The sequence below is a fragment of the Peromyscus leucopus genome, chromosome 10, assembly GCF_004664715.2.
Source record: "Peromyscus leucopus breed LL Stock chromosome 10, UCI_PerLeu_2.1, whole genome shotgun sequence".
Taxonomy (NCBI): Eukaryota; Metazoa; Chordata; class Mammalia; order Rodentia; family Cricetidae; genus Peromyscus; species Peromyscus leucopus.
In genome coordinates, this window is record NC_051071.1 from 75,670,525 (window position 1) to 75,686,320 (window position 15,796).

At 39.5% G+C, this 15,796-nt stretch overlaps 1 protein-coding gene across 1 annotated transcript in view; it reads right to left on the minus strand.

Moving 5' to 3' along the window:
- Adamts3 (ADAM metallopeptidase with thrombospondin type 1 motif 3) overlaps positions 1-14,544 on the minus strand; it is a 110,464-nt gene extending 95,920 nt beyond the window's left edge. The window contains exon 1 of the mRNA XM_028888092.2: positions 14,363-14,544. Coding sequence (XP_028743925.1) covers positions 14,363-14,513 — 151 coding nt within the window. The 5' untranslated portion in view covers positions 14,514-14,544. The remainder of the gene's footprint in view (positions 1-14,362) is intronic.
- Positions 14,545-15,796: the final 1,252 nt, after the last annotated feature.

A 15,796-nucleotide genomic window follows, 5' to 3' on the forward strand; every position in this document is an offset into this window, starting at 1 on the left:
CACTATGCGCTCCCCAGGAGCCACCTGACTTAGAAAATTGTGCCATCAGGTGTTCCAGTCCAAGCCAGGAGACTCTTCCCACAGTGGACTCTGCTCGTCAGACATCTACGATACTGCGTCCAGTCATGGTACCATCAGTGAATGAAAATCTACCCCACGACACTGCTCCCTTCTCAGATGTCAAGTGGCTTTTGGTCAGGTGTTAGCACTGTCTTTCCCACTGCAGGATGGCCAGAGTGAAGCCCAGCACCAGGGCAGGGAAGGCTGAATGGAGGGAAAAGCATTTCATTCCACAGAGTGTGCACTAAAAGGAAAGCTTAACTTCCAGAGAATGAAATGTCAGTGTAGACGGTGAAGGAGATGGAAGACTGCCAGCTGGGAGGGTTCCAGATCACACCCGGAACCAGGACAAGAAGACACTGGGCAGGGAGGTCGGAGGGAAATGGATGTTTAAATCAGGGACCAGCGCTCTGCAGATGCAGTTTGGACAGGGAACTCATGCTGCACCATTGGAAATCACATCGGGACCTACAAAGGAGACCAGCAAAGCAACAAGCCGTGTGCACAGCTGGAGGGAAAAGGACAGCTGAGCATGCCCTTCCTTACTAAATCAGAGAAAGGGAGGAACAGTTTGAGATAATGTGCTCATGGGGGCAAACAAGATGATGTCAGTACTAGTCTTCATGACTTGAAGGAGCCTTTTAAAACATGACAACCAACTCTGGCCACCACACACACACACACACACACACACACACACACACACACACACACACACACACACACAAATGTATCTTCATGCTTCCACTTTGAAAATACATTATCTAGAATATAACGAATATAAAGAAGCTTCAAAAACTTTCAGAGCTGGGCAGGGGGAGTAGGTCAGCTGGTAGAGCGCATGGAGCCCTGAGCTAGCTTCCCAGCACCATATTCACCAGCTGGGGTAGTGAATGCCTGTCATCCCAGCACTTAGAACCTAGAATCTAGAGTATCAGAGCTTCAAGGTCATCCTCAGCTGCATGGGGGGGTGGGGCAGCCTAGGTTACATGAGACTCCATCTCTAGAAGAAAACAAAAATCCCCAGCCCTAACATCTCCATCTGATTAGTGGCTACAAGCACAAAAGAGAAGTGTGCTCTGGGTTCTCAGAGTTATTAGCTGAGTGCAAATGAATCCAAACTGTTACTCATGAACTTCTAGAGGCCAGCACTGGGTCCTCTGAACTGCTAGGCTCAAGATTTCCTAAGTCACAGGAGAGACAGGAAGCTTCAGCTGTGTCTCCAGGCATCTGCATCCCATGTTCCATCCATATCACAGCACACTGACAGATGACAGCAAGCATCCTTACACCTTTCTCAGTGGGGTGGCCCAGGGGATCCATGAAGGGACACTCACATGCCTACTTCTATTTTCTCCAAGTAGAGCCTCATCTACTTCTACTCTATCATACCACAGACTGCTTCTTATGCTTTATGTATTAAAAGAAAAGTCCATCCTTAATCCAAAGTAGAGAATGCACTGCACTTGGCATTATTTTCTCTAAAAATTCATAGTTCCACTGTCTGTTGATAGTTTCCCTTGTCTACCTGCCCCTAACGCAGGTCCTGTGGTAAGGTTCTGGGGAGGTTGAAGGAACTACTTCCTATCACGTAGTTTAGTTCTAAATGGGGAAAGAACAGAAAAGAGGTCATAGTGATAAAGGGATCCAATTCTTTCACTGGTCTCTTTTCCTAAGACCACCATATTTCTTTGTCCAATTTCCTGCCTTCCTGCCTTCCTTTCTTTTCTTCCTTCCTTTTTTCTTTTCTTTCTTTCTTTCTCTCTCTTTTTTTCTCTCTCTCTTTCTTTTCTTTTCTTTCTCTTTCTTTCTTTTCTTTCTTTCCTTCTTTCTTTCTTTCTTTCTCTCTCTCTCCCTCTCTCTTTCTTTCTTCTTTCTTTCTTTCTTTCTTTTTTTCTCTCTTTCTGTCTGTCTGTCTACTTTATACCTTATACTGTTTCAAAGGCAACCAGAGGCAACTAACTTTTAGTTCTGTCATTCACATATTTTCCAGTAAAATATTAGTTGGTATTTCCTCCCTTTTCCCCTTTGTGAACTCAAGGTTTTTGTTTGTTTATTTGTTTGTTTTTCTTTTGTGTTTTTCGAGACAGGGTTTCTCTGTGTGACAGCCCTGGCTGTCCTGGAACTTGCTTTGTAGACCAGGCTGGTTTCAGAGCTCCACCTGCCTCTGCCTCCTGAGTACAGGGATTAAAGGTGTGCACTGCTACAGCCTGGCTGTGAACTCAAGTTTTTAAACTACACCTGGAACCTGCTATGAGAATGTATCTTTACAGATGCCAGTCCAAAACTGAAAACACATAAGAACCTGAAGTAAAACATCCACTACTTTTCTTAGACTAATATGTTTTTAAAGTTTTTTTAAAAAAAATAAATGTGATGTGTGAATGCAAGTGTGGATTTTGAAAACCATACAATAAAAAGTAAACGAAAGTCTTCTCAGGCAGGTGTGGTGGTGCACACCTGTAATATAGCACTCAGGAAGCAGAGGCAAGAGGATGGAAGAGAGTTAAGACCAGCCTCAGCTGCAATGGGAGACCCTGTTTCAAAAATAGTAAACAAACAAACAAACAAACAAACTTTCCCTCGCCACCTCATCTCCTAATTACTATAATAACCCCAAAGTCTGCTCAGTATTGGTTTTGTCATTAAGTAAATCTTGTTGCCCTCCAATATAGTATCTTGAACTATATGGAAAAACACATAATCATTGCACACACAGAGAATATCTAAATGAAGTCAGAAGAAAGCAATGGAATTGGCACAGGAGATACCACACTGCAATAATAAACTGCTCTGTACCATTTTCTTGCATATGTAACATCTGCAAGGTTGATGAAATGCTAGTCCAGAGAGCAGATAAAAGTCTTCAGAAACTGGACAAAAGTATCACCACAAAATACTGTTTTTCAGAGTTTCTTTATGAAGAAACCAAAGTTGAAAGCACACCACAATCATATAGAGAAGAGGAGAAACTGGAAAACAAATGGTCAAGCAGAATATATGGGTGTAAATATGAGCTCACCCCCTCCCACCTTTTCTATCTGTGCTGATTTTCCCACAGGAAGGAAGAGATTAAAGGATGGATTACTTCACGAGCTCTAAAGGTCTCTAGGCTGACCCCACTCTTAGAGGGGACTCTTTCAGAGGAATAATGCTATAAAGAACGGTGAAAACCCACAACCGAGCCCTTCAGAGGGCCCTCATTCACAGCTCCCATTGACTGCCATGGCCTCTCTGAGGGAATTCAAAATAATTCACTGCCCACCAGAATACTGAGTTCACAGAGAGGAAGAAAGTGGCGGAGCTGCTTTGCATCCATTTAATGTTTTCGCAGAAACGTGGAGGGGGTTAATCTTGTACAAGTCCAGTCATGTGCTTTCACAAAGGACCAAGAAGGAGTCGCGAAGCCTCCCCCGACTCTGCGGGAAGCTCTTTCTTTGTGCCTTCTTTTCTACACATGTCTGACAAAGACGCTAAGTGTCTCCTGCCTGGATTCTGAGGTGAGAGAAGCCACAATGATGTCATCGCTGCTGAAGAGCTCTGTGAGCTGAGATAATGAAGACCTCTCCGCCGCAGGCATTACCATTGCTTTGGTGCAAACTTCCTAAACTTTCAAACACCTCAGGCTCCTATTCATTGCAAGGGGCAGTGTGTTTTTCTTTATCTTCTAAAGTGTTAAAAAGAATCCTCTCAGAACAAGTTTCACTCTCACTAAAACATAGCCTCTGAGTTTAGGGAATCAGTAACTTGAAGTGGGAACAAAAGATCGTACTTTTTTTTTTTTAATGAGGAACAGGTACACTATTCAATGAATATTCTTGTTATTTAAATTTCAAGAATTTAGTAGGAAATATGTCATTATATGAACAGCAGCAACTTCCCACCCCATAATCCTGAATATATGTATAAACATGGCTTTTAGAAGCAAAATGAATTATTCAAGAACATCAATAATTTGAAGGCAGCTAGTTTCCAATGATTTTTATACCCTGGACTAGTCTGAAAATATTTTTGAAGTTATGGAAACTTTCTGAGAAAAGAGTTGATGGACTCGATTATGCACATCTTAGGAAACTATGTACACACGATAGAGTCCTCCTGACACTATGAAAGCTTGCTTCATAGAACACAATTCAGTACAAAAGCAAACTTCTGTCCAAACCCTGTTGGAAAGTGTTTATGTAGGGCCATGATTTTCCTTAAGAGATCTGACTGTCTCCAAACATTACAATTTTCTCTCATAACCTGATTTATAGTATATTCTTCAATTATATACAATGTTTCATATGAAAAAGTGACCTTCTTTAAACTATTCTAAATAAGCAACTTGAGGGAAAGTATTGTTTTCAAAGACTATTATGGTTAGGTAAAATAAAAGGTGAGGGCCTGAAGAGATAGTTCAGCAGTTAAGGGCATCTATTGTTCTTGCAGAGAACCCAGGTTCCATTCCCAGCACCCACAGAGCATCTATAAATCATCTATAACTCTAGTTTCAGAATATCTGACGCCCTCTTCTGGCCTCCTCAGGCACTGTACACACATAGTGCACAGACATACATGCAGGCAACATCACCCATTCACATAAAAATAAGTAAATCTTAAAAGAAAAATAAAAGGTGACCACAAATTAAAATGAACAATTCATATCATAACCAGAGATTCAGGTATATAATTTAGGTCCTTGGCTGTGAGACACTGTCTTCATCTTTGTGAGATCCTATAAAATCTAAGGCAGATAGTTGCTCCTTTTTCATAGAGAGTGCCTAGTGTTTTCCAGGGAATACAAGGATACATTCTATTGTTCTGAAAGGAACAGATATGCAGCCTAATGGATACAGTGAGAGAACATAAGTCTTGGTAAAAAGAATGATTAGGAGACAGTTTAGCAGACCTCAAACAAAGAATAGCAAGTAGAAAATGAGAGTCACTAAAGAATACTAAGGGAGGAAACATTTGGGACATGAATTAAAAAAAAAAACCACTTATATTTTATCCAACAGGGAATTTTAGTCTAGATGATGGCATACAGTATTATAGTTCACAATGATCCCTATGGAGCAGTCTCCGAAGCAGACTACTTACACTATAAGCATGCATAAAAACATTCACCAGAATACAGAGAAACTATGTGACTTTATATAATTCCCTTTATTCTTCGCAATTCCTATACTTGGGTATGTTATGTAATATGTAATTTGCATGTTCTACATGCAGTGGAGAAATGATAGCATTCATTGGTGTGTGTTCATACACACATGGTATGAATAAACAACAACTTCCCACCTCAAATAGGGCCAAGACAAACAGGCTCAGGGATAGGAGGATAGCTAGGGGCCCACCGTAGTACAAAGGAGAGGAAGTGAAATGTCCCACAAGTTCATGTGCTTGGACACTTGGTCCCAAGCTAGTGGCCCTTTTTCATTAAGTTGTGGAACCATTGAGAGGTAGCACTTGGCTGGAGAAGGTGACTATTTGGGTGACTGGCTTTGAGGTCTATATAGCCCAATCCCTTTCTTATCTTGTGTCTGCTTGAGATAAGAGAAAGCAGTTGCCACACAATCCTTCTGCCAGAGTCCCCTACATCATGGAGTCAGTCACATAGACAGCGATAGACAGCATCCTCTTATACTATGAGCCAAAATAAATGGTTCCTCCTTTAAGTGGCTTCATGTTTGGTACTTTATTCCAAAGTTCTTTATTCCAGTGTTTTTTTAAAAGCTTTGAAATATGCACTATTATTTTTTCCTGCCTTACAAATGAGGAACCTGGGACTTTGGAAGGTTAAGTAACTTTACCAAGGTCCTGAGGCTATTTAGTACACTACACTACAAAATACAAGTTTAAAACTAAATCAAGAGAGAAGATTCAAATGCCTCAGTCTGTTTTAAGAGACTATTCCCAGATAATCACATGCCAAGACGTTTAACACAGTCAAACTGACTCCATGAAACAGCCTTCATAAAAATGTCTAGTAATGTCCAGAGGGTGGTATGAAAAGGGACTAATCAGAAAATGTGTGTGATCCTGTTATTACACAATATGGTATTATATTAAGCAAGTTTCTGAAATAACTCTATATCTAGGTCATATTTTAGGGACTTATGACTAGAAATATGAAGGTAGTTCCGAGGGACTAAGCACTGTGGTATCAAGTCCCCATTAGTTTATTAACTTTTCTGCTATAGCTCACATTCCAAATGCTCTATGAGTTTTAGTCACTAGATCTGGGTTCCTAAGGTTAGAACTGCCACCATGAGTGGTCTTAATTTCTCCTCTGTTTTTGCAAATAATCAAAGAATACTAAAATAGATGACCTTCCTTTATACTAAAGGAAACCTGGACATGGTACTTCCCTCACTTTAAATACATCTAGACAGAAAGAAAATCTTCTGAAGTGTATGACCTCATAATGATATATTACTATATGCTCTGTGATTTGCATAAAATCACTCAGTCATTTTTCTATCACTGATAAAAAATCATGCTTCTAGAATCATAAGGAAAATGAATTTAGTAACTCTTACTTGTAAAGTTCTATGGCTCTTACTATTATTCTGTTAAATAGACCTACTATCAAACAGCCCTCTACATTTGTGAGGAAAGCTCTCAGACCTTATCAGAGAACTTTCTTTTTTCTTTGTTTGTTTGTTTTTCGAGACAGGGTTTCTCTGTGTAGTTTTGGTGCCTGTCCTGGATCTCAATCTGTAAATCAGGCTGGCCTCAAGCTCACAAAGATCCTCCTGGCTCTGCTTCCCAAGTGCTGAGATTAAAGGTGTGCACCACCACTGCCCGGCCATCAGAGAACTTTCTTTGTGCAGTGAATGTTCATTAATGCAGAAACTCACAACTGATCAAACTATAGATAATAAATATCAGTGGTGTGCTCAACCACAAATGCAGATCTGGGAAAAGTTGGGGGAGGGTAAATATGATCAAATTGGATGAAATTCTCAAGTGGTAAAATTCTATGGAGCTTGGAATAAAACTGTGTTTCCATATGTTAATTAGAAAAGAAAATAATAGTTATGCAGGATTAAATTTTTAACGCCAACATAAAGACATTGGGAAACTGAACCATCTAAGGGTTTCTTAATGACTAAAGACATCAGATAGGATCTGTGATCCCTATAAGTAAAATCATAGGCTAAAAGGTGCTTAAGCTTTGGGGGTGAACATTTACTTTAACCCAATCAGTCCTCTCCCTACATTCCCTCCCAACAACCCTTAGATAGACATATTTTCTACAACTATGCAAGCATGGAGCTACTGTACTGAGCTAAGAAGTACACTGCTTGTACAACGAGAACAGCTTGGAAAATATAATATCATTTCTCCCCGTCTTTGTGCAAAGATGACCTGCTTACCAGTCATCCCAGAGTGGTAGCTGAGAAGCCTTGAGTGAAAACGGAAAGGGGGAAAGAAAGAAAACCATGACGTAATAAACTGTTGCATCAGAGAGACCAGAAACAAATGGAAAGCCATCTGCGTTCACTCACTCAGAGAGTAAATACTGTGAGAATATCCACACTCAGAAAACAATCTACCAGATCCTCATACAATCCCTATCAAAGCCCACGTGGCATTTTAGAATAGAAATAATAAAGGCAATCCTAAAATTTCTATGAGCCACAGAGGACCTACATGGTTGACAGAAAGGACCAAAGACATGACCATCAGACACGAATCTGTAACTGACAGGAGGACGTATAGGGGAAAGGCTTCATGGTCTTGCAAGATTTCTTAGATGGGCCCCAAGAGGGAGAGACAGTAAAAGCAAATATAGGGATGTGGGACGGTCTTGGTTTCTTCTCCTGACAAAACGGTGATAAAATGTCTCCTAACAAAAGCAACTGAGGGGAGAAAGGGTTTATTTCAGCTCACAGTTTAGAGGCATCACGGCAGGAGTCGAAGCAGCAGGAATTTGAAGCCCTCAGTTACATTATGTCCAATGTAATCACTCTATTAATTAAAAAGAACATCCATTTTATAATTGTTACTGCTTAACTTCTTCACTTCCTATTTACTTAATTCCCCAGATGTGAAACATGAAGTTAACTTTAGTTACCTGAGCTATTTTTTTTTATCATAACTATCACAAAATTATAACAGGAAGAAATGGAGTTCAGAGAAGTGTGCACACCAAGGTGAACTGAACAATAACTAAGAAAGATTTTTAAAATTCATGAAAGATGGAAATTTTAATCAAAAATAAGGATCCAAATGGTCACTGTTATATTTTGTGTAATATCCATGATTCAAATTGCAAATATATAAAAATAATCTTCATATGTGCCAGACATGCCTATTGGTCTACATCTGAACTGACAACAGCCTTTTGGAATGCTTCTTTATGAATATAAGGAAAGATGCTTTTTTTTAAAGATATGGAAAGTGGTCCAGGGAACAGAGATCGTGGCAACACGACTTGAGCTACACTCGATGCTTTTTCAAATGCTAGGTAGTTGCAAAAGAAAAAGGAATGTTAACATATTTTTTCCCAGCCTGCTTAACTGAACACTACACCTCTTAGACAATAATAGAGAAGCTAACCTTTAATACTGACAGTGACTTCCATGAAGACTGCCCACTAGATGAGAAGTTGCAGCCAAGCTCACACAGTAAGGAAAGACAACAGACACCACCATCAAAACCCCAAGCTTGTTTTGCCTACATGTCATTCAAAACTGGAATCAAGAGCCTAAGAGTTTAAGAGATTAATGTTAAATCTAATATCCCAATTTCTTATTACTAGAAGCCTGTTTGATGGCATTATATATTAGTACAGATATCGGACAGTATGAGACACCAAGAAAACAATAGATTTCAAAAATAAATAAATAAATAAATAAATAAATAAATAAATAAATAAATATGTTTTAGCAGCCACTTATCTCATAAGGGGATTAGTCAGCACAAAGACATAAAAGCATGATACATGGGGAAAAAACTTAACAGGAGTTTGAAAGTGGGGACCAAACTTGGAAAACATTTCAAGGACTACATAGATTAAGTTCCTGAACACCAGACATCAGAATAAGTTCCTATGTAAGTTTGTAGATGCTGTATATTGCTAATACACACAGATGAGCAGTTAAATATTTTAAACCAATTATTATTGTTTATGTTTTGCATGTTAAAATTTCTTCCCTAGTGACTCTACTTTCTGATTACTTCATGGAATAAGATAATCTCCATACTGAATTCATTTTCTCTATAATTATTATGAACACAGACTAAAATACACTAAAGAAATCCCACATGTATACTTAGTATTTCCATATGAGTTCAAGAGAAGTAGCTCAACAAATGATCTCAGATTAGATTATAAACCACTAGCTGAGAAAATTTATAATCGAACACTAAAGGAATATTTGCTCAATGATGTATCTTCATAATATAGTAACACCTTCCATGCATCATTTACTAATAAAATTATCTGCTAAAATTAATTTCTATCATTTCATATTTTCCTTTTACAAAGCCCATCAAGGATTCTCTTTAATCCACACATAGATCATGAGGATCTCCCAAAGCAGAGGGTTAGGGCACCTATTCACATGTCTAAATTCAAAGAAGACTCGGCATCTACCCAGTCCCTAGCATCACCAAGGCTAAGTCTTCCCATTACTCCTGCTTGTTCTGCAGTTCCCCTCCCCAGTAACCAGGAGCAACTCCTAAATCATTTCGGACTACTCCATGTTTCCCACCTGCGACAAAGACACTCCTTCAGGGCACCATGACAACCACATCAGCGACACAAGCACTTGGGTTCCTGTAGAAAAATGAAAAACTCTGAAAGGAAGCTAGGAGATAAAGGCTTACGAGTCCTTGCTTCCCACTGGTAGGAAGTAATTACAAAAATTACTTTAACATAGAGCTACTGGTGAATGAATAGCTTGTAATGTGAGGAGAGAAGCCTAGGGGCCTAGAGACTCAATACAAAATATGAAAAGCTGAATGATGCCATGCACGCATCCCCCCCACTCCCCATAGACTGCCTGGAGCAAATCTCTGATGAGGACAGTGTGAGCAGTCTTTAGGGCTGGTGAGAGAGAGAGAGAGAGAGAGAGAGAGAGAGAGAGAGAGAGAGAGAGAGAGAGAGAGAGAGGATTTTAAATCTGAGTTTAGACAAATGACTGAATAGTGGAGGTTAATTTTGAATTCCGATATCATTATTAATTGCAATGTCATAAACAGATTCAGACAGAAAGTCTACAGATGTCAAAAAAAAAAAATGGACAATCCTCCACTCCTGTAGCAATGATCAGAGAGAAGCAAATCAAACTCTCCCATCATGATGACGTAGAGGTCATGATGAGATGGAAAAGCATCTCTATCACAAGTGTGCCAAGCTCTTGTTTATTGCTAACCTGAAGGATGGCGCACCCCCCAACAGGGACAGGAAGATTTATACTTTGCCCAAACCGCCAACTCTGCACTGACCAAAACTCAAAGTGACAATGTTAAAGTCCTGGGGGGTCTCAAATGGTGCTTGTTTAAGGGTTGTGATGGGGGATACCTACCGGTGCATGTGGTACCAGAGCTCAACTTTGGGTATCTTCCTCTATTACTCTCCACCTTAATTTTTGACACAGGGTTTTTCGCTAAACCTGGAGCTGGCCATTTTGGCTGGGCAGGCTGGTTGGTAGTGCTCAAGATCCGCCTGTCTCCACTTCACCAGCATTGGGTTATAGACACATACCACCATGCCTGGTTTTCATTTGGGTGGTGGAAATCTGAATTTGGCCCTTCATGAGACAGCTCCACAGACCTGGAGGTCTCTTTTGTAAGCAGTTATTTAAAAGCAGAGCTCCTAGCAGGGGAAATGTTGGATTATACCAGGGCAATGGTGGAGAGCTCACCTTGGTGGCGAGGTCAGGGGAGAACTGGCTGGTAGAACAACCCTGCAGCTACCCAGGCCCAGAACCAGGGTTAAAAGACTTGGCCTGCCCCAACATCTACCCATCTATGATCTGCTAGAGCACATGAAGGGACCTAACCACAAACCTTAAGCTGCCAGATCTCCACAACACGCGGCAACAATACCCAAGAAGAGTACTAGTCAAGGCCCACCATTGATAGTGTAGTAGAAACCAGAGGCTTCGAACCAGACCAATGACTCTTTGCAATGAACTTTGCAAGTAAAGGTATAAGGACAAAGGGGTCTACTGCATGAGTCACACTGCAGCTCCCATGATGATATTTTTAATTTTTTCTCTTAAATTTGGTTTTATTTGGGTGTGTGTGTGTGCAGGGATGGAAGGTGGATGCAAAGGAATGGGGAAATGAATGTGACCAAGATACATGATGTAAAAGACACATAGAATAAATAAAAAAGAAAGTAAAAAAAAAAAAGTCAAGCTTCATGGTTGTGATTTGTGTACCAAATTCATGGTATTTCTGGATAAGTCTTCCAGTTTTTTGCATTTCAAAAACAACAGAACTTCCCCAACTTAAGAGTCGAGACAAAAGATGACTGAGTTAACTGAGAGTCTTGTTGTTGGTGAGTTGTACCATATACCAATGGATTCAAAGCTATGGCTTCTTCTGATGACTCAGACAAATGTTCTCGGAAACAGGAAATGGAAATACATGTTTGCATCTTCTCAAACAGGAAACCTTGGGGTTTTGAGAGAAATAGTAACATTTTTATTTCATTCCAATTCTAGTTTTAATTTTGTTTTTGTTTTGAGAACACAATGCCCTCCTCATCTAAAGTTGTAGACAGACAATATCATTTAAGGGTTCCCAATTCTCAACATTGTGTCCTTCGGATGCTCAGTGATAAAGTGATAATAAGAGGAGAAGGCAAGCAGGGACAGCCCTAAGCATCATAAGCCAACCCACACCCTCGCCTCTCTTGGTCATTTCTATTCATCCTTCCCACACTGCCCCATCAAGCAATTATAAGAACATATATTGCATGTTTAGAGCAAAGTTGGAGTTTAATAGAAACTGTCCCAATACAGATTTAAACATGGGCAATGAGGGAGTGAGAGGGAGTTGCTTAGGAAAAGGACAGCACACACGAACACACAGCTGCTGGCTTCTCCCGCAACAGTCACCCACAAAGGAAACTGTAAAATGTCCTCACTGTTTCCAGTGGATCCCCAAAGTTACATTCATATCATCCCCATGTGTCAACCACACGGAGCCTCTTTCTGTTCACATTTTATATGCTCTAATTCTGGAGAGAGATTTCTCTGGTCTCAAATTAGAACTCTGAGATATGTTAGATTCTTGCCTCTCTTCCCTCTCCCAGCCCCAAGATCCACTCTATCACAAAACTCTATCCATTTTACTTCAATCTCTGTTTTCCTTTGGCACCAGGGCTCTGTCTCATTATTTGTTCTCCTGTTACCCATCACTCCTGTTCAGGGCTCTGATCTGTTTTAGTTTAGAACAGTTACAACCAATTCTAAGCCAGACATATAGCACGTCTGAGCAGCTGAACTACAAAAGGCTTCAAGAAGTAGCTAGGCAATCACTGAGACAGGAGAAAATATGATGAACTGTTTCTACAGGCCCCATGGGGAAGCTTTGCAGGTCACAAGTAGCCGCTTATAGACTGATGCATCGCATAAGATGGAACCTCAGCTTGATCCAGAAAAAGTACTACTTTATACAGCATTTTAGTGTTCATTTATAAATCAATACACCTTTTTAACTCAGTACAGTTCTATATGATGAAATATTTTATAAAAATACATTCCTAATGTATATGTGGACTATATTTCATCTATAAAAATATTGACCCCTCTAGTCCTTTGACAAGAAGAGAATTGAAAATCTGTAGTGTGGTGTTCAAATTTATGAATCTGAACTCTTCTTGCCCTAGGGAAGAAAGTTAAATTCCTGATGTAAACAACTAGATATGCTTAAGATGAGATTAGCTGAAATCACCAGTAGCTAAATCAGAGTACCATAAACATGAAAATAAAACCCATTCATTTCATGTTCAGGTTTATCTTAAGGTATCCTGGTACACGTTCTGAGTTAACTAAGAGTGAGGAAACAAACTGCTTCACCTCCTCCGGTGGCCACGGCAAGCCGCTCCTAAGTGGGTGACTTTAGCCCATGGTCTATTTTCACTATAAGGCCAGCTTCTTGTCATGATTAAGGAAGTCAGTCTCCACTGTGTACATTGGTATAAACCACCTTTATCATAAACTGGGTGTGCTGGCGCTGCCAAAACTAATATTTTCAACAACTGCCAGAAATAATCTATCCATTGTCATTAATATATTGTTTTCCTCTGTGTGTGTGTGTGTGTGTGTGTGTGTGTCTGTCTGTCTGTCTGTCTGTCTGTGTGTTTGCTGGGAAACAAACTCAGGGCCTTGTGAATGCTTAGGCAAGTATCCCATGTCAGAGCCACACCCAACCCATTCCCATTCTATAAACCACAACAGCTCTTGAAATTTTCTTATTTCAAAAATAAAGTACGATTTCACTCCTGTGAAAGTCATAGGGACTAACATTTATAGAAATCCATAAGGAACTTGAAGGGATGGGGTAGAGCTTGGAAGGGAGTGATGGGGTAGAGCTTGGAAGGGAGTGATCAGGCTCATCTTGGAAGGAAGTGATGGATTTCAGCTTGAAAAGAATTAATGGGGTTCATCTTGGGCAGGAGTGATGGGATTCCGCTTGGAAGGGAGTGGTCAGGTCCAGCTTGGAGTGTCTGTTCCCCTTTGCAGATGTGAGCTAAAGTCTTCTGTAGCTATGCTCAGGTTTCATTACACCAACAAAATCAGAAAAACTTCAGGGACCATAACGTTTACATTTCCAATCTATTTAAAAATAAAATTCTATAGAAATATTTAACTTATTTCCCCACCAAACAAGAAAAGTTATTTATTTGGTTGGTTTTTTTATTTATTTATTTATGTTGTACCAAATAGACTTCAAAGTGAAGCAGCTATCGGATTGGTGTTAAAACATAACTTTGTTGTATTAATACATCTCACTTATGAACTTCTACAATGACACAAATAGTGCATAGTTTAAATATTTCTGGAAAAAATAAATAATTGCAAACTTTAAGATAGGCTAAAAGACCATAATTTTAGTGGACACCTTTTAAAATAAATCATGAAAAGTGTACTGACATGTAATCACTCACTGGCATAGAACGCCTCAACATGAGAAAAGAAAAGCTAAACGTGATGATTATAACACAAATTTCTGTTCAGTTTCCACATCTTGCAAGAGCACATGCCAATCAAATTCTCTTGACTGATGTAAGGGTTGTTTTCATCATCCCTTACATTTGTGTTTAATTATTAAACCTTGTTAAGATGCCTACCCCTGTAGTAGGAGTCTTCAGACACATCTCTGGGAGCCTGCTCCAGGGCTGATCTCTTGTAGACAACGTGAATTCTTCCTTTCGCTTCCTCCATCTGCTTACCTCTTTCCAAGGGCTCAATGAAATACTCTTCAGTATCACTTTTTATCATCCCAGCCTAAAGAAAGCATAAATGTGTTCATTTTAAAAAGAAGTATCATTTTCAACTCACAAGTACACCCTTTTAAATGGCAAGAATGTAAATCTTGCTACTTTTTTTTCTTCATCTGATTATAAATTTAAAGCAGTTAAGTCATACTAGTCATTCTTGTATATCAGTAATCCATATATAATGTAAGAAATTCATATGAGGTCTGGAAAAATGGCTCAGCAATTAAGAGCATTCACGTTGGTCTCAACCCCTACATGGTGGTTCACATCCCCTTGAAATTCCAGTTCCAGGGGGTCAAATGCCCTTTTCTGATCTTCAGGATCACACACACACACACACACACACACACACACACACACACACACACACACGCACTCTCTAAAACTTTTAAAAATATCATACAGCTGGGCGGTGGTGGCACACACCTTTAATCCCAGCACTTGGGAGGCAAAGCCAGACAGATCTCTGTGAGTTTGAGGCCAGCCTGGTCTACAGAGCGAGATCCAGGATAGGCACCAAAACTCACAGAGAAACCCTGTCTCAAACAAATAAACAAACAAACAATAAAAATATCATAAAGTAGGAATGAAAAATTCATATAAGGTAGAAAATGCCAAGTTTATGCAGCATAAGAATAAAATCACATCACACACCCATTTCATCAGGGTATAAAACTGTATATCTATATGGTATCTTCTCAGCAAAAGAATTTTATGAGACAGGAACTCAAAATAAAATCCCTGATTTCCTATAACAACTATTATGGATCTGTTATGAAGTATACTATATTACTTAGGCCACCCATTTTCATCTCCCACATGGACATTAAAGTATGAGAGATGTGAGTTCCATACTATACTCCATCTTTATTCTTAACTAGCTTTGATAGAAATCCCATACTTCTAATATTTGCTAATCTGGAGAACGAACACACATCCATGGCTAAAATGTCCAATTTTGTCATTAACACCATCTACTGTTGGCAGAAAGCATTGTTAACTGCATTAATTCCACACATTAAACTATAAAAAACGCATTTTAATTTGTGATTTCAAGTTCCATTGTTCATCTTTTTCTTAGTCTTTGATTTGTCTCCAATCCATTAAGTCACCAAGTTTTGTAGGGTTTTTTTTTTTTACAACTTTTATTTGCATTTTTGACAATTTCAAAGTACCTTCTGATTACAAAATTCCTCACCTAGCTAGGCATGGTGGTGTATGTCTTTAATTCCAGCACAGGGGAGGCATAGACAGATAGACCTTTGTGAGTTTGGGACCACCTTG